At 40.0% G+C, this 10,092-nt stretch overlaps 1 protein-coding gene across 1 annotated transcript in view; it reads left to right on the top strand.

The window, feature by feature from the left end:
• tmem255b (transmembrane protein 255B) overlaps nt 1-10,042 on the top strand; it is a gene marked incomplete at its 3' end in the record, with an annotated part of 15,752 nt that extends 5,710 nt beyond the window's left edge. The window contains exons 4-9 of the mRNA XM_084058397.1: nt 3,479-3,568; nt 6,676-6,756; nt 7,905-7,990; nt 8,401-8,554; nt 9,245-9,388; nt 9,809-10,042. Coding sequence (XP_083914523.1) covers nt 3,479-3,568; nt 6,676-6,756; nt 7,905-7,990; nt 8,401-8,554; nt 9,245-9,388; nt 9,809-10,042 — 789 coding nt within the window. The remainder of the gene's footprint in view (nt 1-3,478; nt 3,569-6,675; nt 6,757-7,904; nt 7,991-8,400; nt 8,555-9,244; nt 9,389-9,808) is intronic.
• Nucleotides 10,043-10,092: the final 50 nt, after the last annotated feature.

Here is a 10,092-nt window from a genome sequence, read left to right on the forward strand (position 1 = left end):
CTGAACAAACACTCTATAGCATGGGTAGGCAACCTTAGGCACGGGTGCCAACATTGGCACAGGGGAGGTCAGTTAAATGAAGTCCCCTCACATCTACAAATTACATCTTGCACATAATTCTACATTCATTCAAACTCTGAACTGGGGAGGGAGTCTGGGAGATAGGTGGGTTATTGCCTGAGTCTAATGATCATTACATCCTGATGTGAAAGAAATTATTTCTAAAGAAGAAAAAGGCTGTATGTATATGGACCATCAAAATCAGTTGGAAATATTACATTTTGATGTGGTGTCATAATTAAACTTAATGTTGATATGGCACACTGACTATCAAGAAAATGAAAACATGGCACTTCATGTCAAAAAGGTTGCCGACCCCTTCTCTATAGCAATGATTACTATCAGAATATAATGCATTAACCTTTTGATAAAAACAAAAACAAAAAACACTTACCTTACCTTTTTACAAAAAAATGTTGTTCTAGTTTTCGTTATTTCGTTTTAGTTAACTATAATAACCTTACAATGGCATGGCCTCCCTGTGAATCTCTCATCAAATGGATGAGGTCCTATGGATCTGGTTTCTCGTTATATGGAGAACGTCATCATATTGATGAGGTCATAGTGATGACGCCAATCAGACAAGACAGGGTCTAATAACAGCATGTGGAATCCACATGCTGTTATTAGACCCTGTCTTGTCTGATTGGTGTCACACGTCATAGACCCACACTGTGGATCTAGAATGTCATGTGGCCAGTCTATGACGTGATGTAATTTATGACGTATTCTTGATGACTCCATATTTGGGCAAGGTTTAGGCCTGATCCTCCCGCCTTTCACCAACATTATAAAATGTAAGTTAAATAATATAAAGCATAATGTGAAAAATGCTTGGAGTTACTTCCTTGGCCTACTGGCAGCATGCACAAATAATTTGGTGCTGATTGGTCCTGCGATTAGCTCCGGACAAATGGACGGACAAACGGAGCCATTTGTAGATGTCTTACATTTGTAGCATCTTACAGGGCCACGTTGTAAAAATCTGTATGTTTGTGTATCTTTTGCAATTGACGTGTATTTCTATACACCATTTCTTAACCACCAATCTTAGCAGCAGCGTCTGTCACTCAGCCCGCCCTCCTCCACCCTCAGACCAAAATCCAGCCTCTCTGCCCCAAATGTATCATTCTTACTTGGGTAAGGAATGGGCAGTGAGGGCTTTGGATGAGGGAGTGTGCTAGGCTGTTTTATGTGCTGGCAGCTGGTGCTGAGGTAATGCGAACTAATGCAGTTGTCAGAGTCTATTGTCTATGCTGCTCAATGCTGGCCTCATCTCCCACTTGCAGCCCATAAAGGCAGAGTCATTTACCCTGCTAATGAACTGGAGGATCCGGGCTTGTGTTAGATAAAGCCTGCAATCTTTCAAATCGACCAAAAGATGGTCTTATCCACTTTACTGATTTTTACCTCCATATCTATCATCTGGATCTTTCACCCATAAACAGTGTTGCTTCTTTTCATACAAAGTAACATTCTCAGTGTTAATTCAACACATTTGGTTACAAAATGGAACAGTAAGGGTACATTTGTTTACATTTGCACACTCTCTCAGTTAAATAAACGATATGGATATAAGTGTGTACAGTGTGTCACTATAAGGTCTCCACGAGTGAATGTATTTGTTGAGAGTACATTTTAGTTTTTTGGTTGATTGATTGATTTTATTTGATAGGACTTTTGTAGTAAAATCACAATATAACTCATACCCAGAATAACACAGTATAATCAGTGGTAGACAGTAATGAAGTACATTTACTTGAATACTGTACTTAAGTAAATTTTTTGAGTATCTGCACTTTACTTGAGTAATTGTTTTTCTTTGGATAAAGCTATTGTACTTTTGACTCCACTACATTTCTAGGAAGGGAAAAAGGTATATTACGAATTAGCCCTATTTCAAATATAGTGGGGAAAAAAAATATTTGTACTTTTGAATATTATTTGTATTATTAAAAGCATGTACTTTTGAATAAAGCAAGTACTCCAGTACTTTAACTCAGCAACAGAGCAACTTTCACTTGTAATTGAGTAATATTTGACCAGGAGTATGTATCTATACTTTGACTAAAAGAACTGGGGTTGAGTACTTTATCCACCACTGAGTATAATGAAATACTTATTTCCATGTGGTTCTGTTTGCTCAAGGTAATCTTAAAACAGTTGTTTGCAAGTAATTATGGTATAAAGATAGACTGATCAATCGAGTGAGCGAGCAATCAATCGACCGATAGACAGACAGACAGACATATCTATCGATAGATCGATCGATCGATCGATAGACAGACAGACATACACAAACAGACAATGTAATATTATCTGTCAGGTGTGTACAGTAGTTTCTGTCCTGAAGGAGGAATTGGCCAGGCAGTAAAAGGTTGCTTAACAATAAACTTTATGATCAGACATCTGTGATCAGCCAAGCATGAATGTTGGAGTTAAAGGGTGTTGGTAGCTGAAGTCTGTGAGTGTGTGAATGTGCACGCGTGCATGTGAGTGTGCACGTACAGTACAGTAGTAACACCTGTTTAATATCCATAGCACTTAAGCAAGGGATGTTTGGTTGAACACACAGTAACAGCAATATGTGATACATGTCACAATGTATGTGTCTGTGAGGCGATGATTAGTGTTTATGGACATTGATTATAGGACACATCATTTCTACACAAAGGTGTAATCAGAGCAATTCAAGACAAAGGCTTGGCTGGTGTAAAAATGGTTCTTTCCAGGCTTATTTGCCCATTACTGAGTCTGTATCTTTGTCAAAATCTGCTTTGGTGGGTGTTTGTGTTTAACCCTGACCAATTCGTTAACCAAACTTATTGTGTGTGTGTGTGTGTGTGTGTGTGTGTGTGTGTGTGTGTGTGTGTGTGTGTGTGTGTGTGTGTGTGTGTGTGTGTGTGTGTGTGTGTGTGTGTGTGTGTGTGTGTGTGTGTGTGTGTGAGAGAGATAAGTTGGGGGAATTAAATTGACCTTGGAGGTGTTAAAGGTCCATTGGTCCACCTCACCTCCATGTCCATAATTCTCCCACAGAGCACTTGTGGTTGACAGGACAAGAAGCTGTACATTTCATTTATTATCCTGCATGCTGGATACTGCAATCAGCAAACACAGCAGTGAGCAAGCGAGCACATACAGTATACTGTGTGTGTGTGTGTGTGTGTGTGTGTGTGTGTGTGTGTGTGTGTGTGTGTGTGTGTGTGTGCGTGCGTGCGTGCGTGCGTGCGTGCGTGCGTGCGTGCGTGCGTGCGTGCGTGCGTGCGTGCGTGTTTTAGTGTTGTATTTGTGTGAGTCTTACAAGTGAGGTTTATCTTCTGTAATTAATTCATTAATAAAAAAAAATTGTTTAACTCATTTGAGCATTTGGCTCAAACCTCTCCTGCATTTCTCTCATGCCGCTCTATCTTTCTTTCAGCTAACGGCAGCCGTCATATTCATCAGTATTGGAGTTATAGCCTCTTTCTTCTGTGCCATTGTTGACGGGATCATCGCAGCAGAGTTTATAGTATGTATTCAACATCTGTGGATCTTTGAGAACGTTCCCATGCCCTAGTTGTGGACAGAAAACACTGAGTTATTTCCATTTCTCTACCTATACTTAACCCCCATATTCACACTCTAATTTTTAATTATGGATTAGTGTATTATGTACACCAATCCAAATCGAGACAAACAAGCACGCATGTGCGCGCGCGCGCACACACACACACACACACACACACACACACACACACACACACGCGCGCGCGCGCGAGAGTATACACACAGATCCCTTTAGTCAGGCTTTAGTAATAGAACGTCTTGGATGTAATCAGACACGGTGTGACCCGTACTCCATCATGATTCACCACTGCAAGGTTCAGCCAATCTCAGTGCCTAGCCTGCAGTATGGTGGCTCAGCCCACAGTTCCAGCCAAACCTTCTGTAAAGCAGAGATGATTGAACTTTTCCATTAAAAAAAACACTTAAAAACACTTACCATGGCAAGTGTTTTCGACCACTCAAATGTGTTTTACAATGTACTTCACATTCACCCATTCACATACACCACAACGGCAGAACACTGTTACACATTACGTGTTCTAATCAGTATACCGACGGCAAGGCACCAACCTGCTCATCGGGAGCAGTTAGGGGTACAGTGTCCTGCTCAAGGACACTTCGACGCGCAGCCAGAAGCCAGGTATCGAACGGGAATCTTCCGCCCTCTTTTTTAATCAAAGGGGAAAACATCTCTTCCACGTAGCATTGGTACCATATGGTAAGACTTAAGGCATATTTCTTCCACTTTGATCTTACTTGGCTGGTACCTTCAAGACATGTGTGTCGGGTAATGGTATACTCTGGCCCACATGCAGTATACTGTCACTTATAGAGGACAAAAGTGATATGGGATGCACTCTGGTCAGTTTTTCTGTCCAGCACTGTTACTGTAGCTTCCATAGTACAATTTGATAGGGGAAAGTGCAATACAAGTGGAAGTAAATATTAATGTCTGTTTGTACAATAAATATCAGTGACGTGTTGCATTAAATGGGTGCACAATCTGGTAGTTATAAAGTAGTCTTGTCATCACTATCTCTTAGAGATAAACAACGGCATTTTGGACTACTGGCACTACTGTGAAAATCAGGTCCAGCTCACCTAAAACAGGACAGTCAAACATGGTGCAGACCAGCAGTGCAGACCAAGCCATTGAATACTGTACGTAAACATTCAAATGTATAAATAGTATTACTCTTCACAAACATTTAATGAGGTAAAATCATCCTTTAAACATACTTAAGGCCCCAGCAACATACACACATACATACATTTGGAAAGTTCTATTGATCACCTTTTCAGCCTTTGATGTTCATATGAGGCTACTGTAGGCTACATTAGTTAGACACCTCTTCCTGCTGGTCAAAACATCAACAGGTGAAGCAAAATGGAACTGGTAGATTACAGCTTAGTTAGATGGAATGTATATGACGTATATGTTTATGACGACTTTCACCATCTTGCCACTATGCACATGAAAATATGAAAAATATTAAACGATGAGACAGCAGATGTTCATCTCACAATGCATTTTGGTGTGATATTTGGGGTTGAAGTGAATGGCTTTAAATTATGCAGGTGAACTTGACCTGCATATTTTGAGACATGAAAAAAACAACATCCGGTTTGGACAGGGATTAGCTGCATGATTAGCTGCACTTGGTCAGGCAGGCATTAACCAATAACCACTGTCAACCTAGCGTCCCTATTTTGGGCATGTCATTATAAGCAAAACCTGAATAAATTATTAAATAAATAAAATGTTCAACATCTTTTGAAATTGTGAAAAACAATTACAAGCTCAAACTGTAACACATTGTGAGGTTGTAGATCGACTACAAGCTCACCTAAATATCTCACATGTACAGTACTTGTACTTAGTTTTGTCAATGAATCATAAATATGTATTTAGCGTTTGGAAACTTTGCACAGTTTCCCTCTTTTGTTATACACCCTGAGTCAGGTTGATACATTCACAGAATATTTTTGTAGAGTGATTAATGGTCGCACCAACTCTATTATTCTATAGCAACCCTATACATCAGTGTTGTAATCTGATAGAGAGGTTAACAGCCCTCCGTCCACCCTCTCTGTCACAGCAGTACATCATAGGCTGTTCTACTGGGAGAAGAGATACTGTACCTCTCACTTTAACTCTCACTCTGCACATTCATATCTGTGCAAAAAAGCCACTATTTTATTTTCTAATGTCACATGAAAAGTTAAAGTATTTTTAGGGTATATAATTTGCCTCATTTCCCTCTGTATTGGGAATTGAGTGTGCACAAAGTAGTCATATAGTAGAGTAAAAAAAATCATAACTTTTTGTTTTGTTTCTGTCTAACCCTAGCCCGTAGCCTACAAGATATCGTTCAACTTTTTGGATACACTGGTATGATTGTCTCTTGTAATAGCTGATGTTTTTATGGCATAGGGGTGTTCTTGCTGTTTTAATGGACCCCTGAGTATACACAAATAAAGTTGATTGATTGATTGATATACAGATGCATCTAAATATATATATATATATATATATATATCACGGAAAAGTTCATTTCTGAATGAACAATGAATCTAGAATATATGAAAGTTTCACTTTTCAAATTATATCATGTATATTCTTTCCGTAATATATATATTACGTAAAGAAATGAACTTTTCCACGATACGTTTTTTTTAAGATGCAATAATAATGTGTGGTTGTCACAAAATCCTAAGGAGGCACACCTGGATTTGTCTCACGGCACACACACGCTTGGCACATTGTTTGGGAGCCACTGGGCTAGAGGAATCTTTAAATAATCAAATGTGAAGATGCAGATATTTAACATATTTTACAGTGCAGCCTTTTTTGTATAATGACTAATAAATTCCAAATATAGTGTCTATTGTTAAATTGCATTTCATGGTTTATTAGCGTCTCTCTCATCTTGAAGGTGCTATACAAATAAAGTTATTATTATTATTATTATTATTATTAGCATCTTATATCATCAGTCATATTCTAATAGCTGTTTGTTGCCTGATCCTTGTGTGTTTGTCTTCTGCTCACCTCTCTGTGATGTTTAGGATACAAGACCTCTGCTACAAGATGGATGTGACTATTATGCCAGTGGATCTGGTTATGCTTTCGACAACTACTATACTGAGGTGATTTGAGCATACACACTTTCAGTCGCCTGTGCTTGCATCCTGCGGGCGCACGCACGCGCACACACACACACGCAGGCAGGCACGCGCGCGCGCACACACACACACACACACACACACACACACACACACACACACACACACACACACACACACACACACACACACACACACACACACACACACACACATTGCACACAACCAGGGAAACTTTTTTTAAACATTTAAACATTTAAAAACTAAATATTATTATTTGAAAGTGCACCTCAATACACCTTAGTTTCATTAAATATGCTGAAATATAACTTACAATTTCCATACCAAGTCAAGATTGTACAATTTTTTAGCAGGGGTCTTGCCTGAAAAGTGTGCACTGCTTTATATTTAAAAATTGCGTTTGAGATTTGAAATCTGTATGGTAAAAATGTAGTTGGTGTCAATGAAAAGTTATATTCCGACACATTTGTGGACATACAGATTTTAATATAGCCTATAGTGTCACCTAGTGGTCAGTAGATGTGTCTGCTGGCTCATGGACAGTACTGAATAGCCTTGACTAACATAATAGAACTTGGACACCATCCAGTGTACTCTTCCTAGAGACAAATTTAATTACCACAACCATAAAACTATTTTACACTCTGAATATGTTGTGTCATCCGGACAATTCCATACTGTACCTCAAGTCAAGTATCTATTTCTCTAAACTGTAGCCAATTAGCTTCTGTATGACAGCTCGATTAATTACTCCTCAGTAGGGCTGCAACTATTGGATTATTCTATCCATTCGTTTTTTTAATTATTTGAATAATCAAGCAGTGCTGTTTTTTTCCGCTAATTTGTTTTATTTTTTATATCATCAATTCGACACAAAACAATTGTAATCGATTATTATTGTATGCGAAAATAGACGATCTACTAGCTCACAACAGGTTGCGGTGGAATGCATTAGGAGCTTGTAGATTGGCTATTTTAGCTATTTTAAGAAAAAAGTGAAATTCTAATATTTAATCCCCAAAATAGTTGCGATGCAAATTGATTCAATTGATTAGTTCGATCAGCTGTTGCACCCCTACTCTTGAGACACTGTTTGAATGTTTTTTTTAAAACCTGCAGAAAACAGTGTGGCTTTTCTCGTGTGTCTGCAGGTGACGTGCAGATCATTGGACCACACATGTAAGCTCAAAGTGAGAAGCAACACCTGTTACTGCTGCTACCTGTACAGCTGTGAGAAGTAAGCCTTTGGTGTTTAAACCTGAAAGCTGCAATGCATACCCTCCCTGTCTTACGTGGGACTTGAGCCCAGGTCTCCCACTTTATGACCTTCAGGCGCTTCGGATAGAAGCGCTATATCAATGCACCATTTACCACATGAAAGGTTTAGCTTAATTGGGATAAACTTTAGAAACAAATGGCTGCAACATTTCAATGTTTTGCATTCACTTGGTATAAAACCTTTGGTACAAATAGCAGCAAATGTGTTTAAAGGGAGATGCTCTGTTTGTATGTACAGTATCTCTATGTACCGAGATCACAGAGTGATCTCTCCCCCTCTCTCCCTCTCTCCCTCTCTCTCTCTCTCTCTCTCTCTCTCATCCCTGTCTATCCTTCCCCACGCTTGTACTTCTCTCTCCGGCCCTCTAGTCCAAGCGACGAGTACTATGAGTTCACAGGTGTCAGTGGCTGCTGGGATGTGATCCACCTGCATCGTCTACTGTGGGCCTCTGTTGTTCTCAACGTGTTGGGCGTGTTTCTGGGCATCATCACTGCCGCCATCCTTGGGGCCTATAAGGACTTGGTGAGCAGGGATTGGCTGGGGCTTCTTTGTCATTGAGACGGGCAATTTGCTGTGGCACCCGGCCTTCACATACTACTACACATTTAACCACTTTCAACCTGGCGTCCCTATGTTGTTTTTGTTATTTATATGTTAACATTTTCTAAACTTTTTTCAGGTTGTGAGCTTGTAGATTGACTATTTTCACTATTTCTGAACATTTCTTTTGAATTTACTCTGAGAGTGTACACAGATCCATTTGGCTCAGTTTGTACACTCTTGGAGTTGCAAATGGATAAATTAACACTGAGGATTCTGCTGTGTAGTTTCAATCGAACCGTCACATCAAATTGTTGCCTAATATACTAGGTATAGACACCTGAACCAATAGCATCATTATGGAATGCTGACATGCATCAAAATGCATAGATTTGTGATGGTGAAGCCATATTTGATAATATAGAAATGTGTGATCTTGACTCAAGGCTTTTGGTCTACGGCGTGAAGGCAGTCGGATCGTTGGTTGTCCAGAACCACTGCTCCAACCTATAGGGCCCGTCACTATGACACTAAGACATAACCATGCTTATCGTACATAATATCCATCCTCAGAGTTAAATCAGCTCTTAGAATGTTGTACTGTACACACTTTTACACCTTTCCTAATGTTATCTCTGCTCTCTTGTTGTTGTTGTGCCTTTACACCATCAGAAACCGGTCACTCAGTCTCAGATGTGTCCAAGCCCAGCTGCACCTCCCCACATCCTATACAACCCTAACCAGCACATGGTCTCCTATACTGGCTACTCAGGGCAGGCATTACCTGCCTACCCAAACTATCAGATACCCATGCAGGTACGTCTAAAGATCTACAGTTCTACAAGATCTAGAGATTGTGTTAATTGTGTCAATGAGGATAAAATCATACATATTCCTTGATGTTTGTTCCTTGATGTTTGATTTTGTTTCCAGTTTTCTAGTTAAGTTTGGTCATGTTTTAACGACTATGGAGAAAATGTCAACAAACACGACATCTACAAATAAATCCATTAACGGGAAAATGCTGAGGCTTTAAATATAATGAAATGTAGTGATGGTGTGTTATGGTCCTTGAACTAATTACCTCCACCAGGGTTGCCATAGTAGTTTAACTGGGTAATTCACTGAGAACATGGCACCCCTCCTCTCTGCCCACAGCTTGCTACCTCTGCTGTATAGTGGCATAGTCACCTACTGAACCACATCTCCAAAAATAACCCTCTCTTTTCCAAACAGCATCACACCTACCAACCATCCCCCACACCACAGCCAGTTCTAGAGGGAGGTCTGACATCCACCACCTGCCTGTCTGATGAGAGCCACACCCAGCCGCCCTCTCATGCTCCCACCCAGCCTCCATCACAGGGAGGGTCCCAGGAACCAGGGAACTATATGCTGACACCCAATGCACCTGCCCTCTATGGACCTGTCTATGGTGCTTTTGAGAAGCCCCCACCTTACCCCTGCTAAGACCATGAGCCAAAACGTGCAGATCTCAAGAATCATTTCTTGATCAGTCA

Source organism: Gymnoscopelus microlampas, assembly GCF_963454915.1.
Source record: "Gymnoscopelus microlampas genome assembly, chromosome: 1".
Classification (NCBI taxonomy): domain Eukaryota; kingdom Metazoa; phylum Chordata; class Actinopteri; order Myctophiformes; family Myctophidae; genus Gymnoscopelus; species Gymnoscopelus microlampas.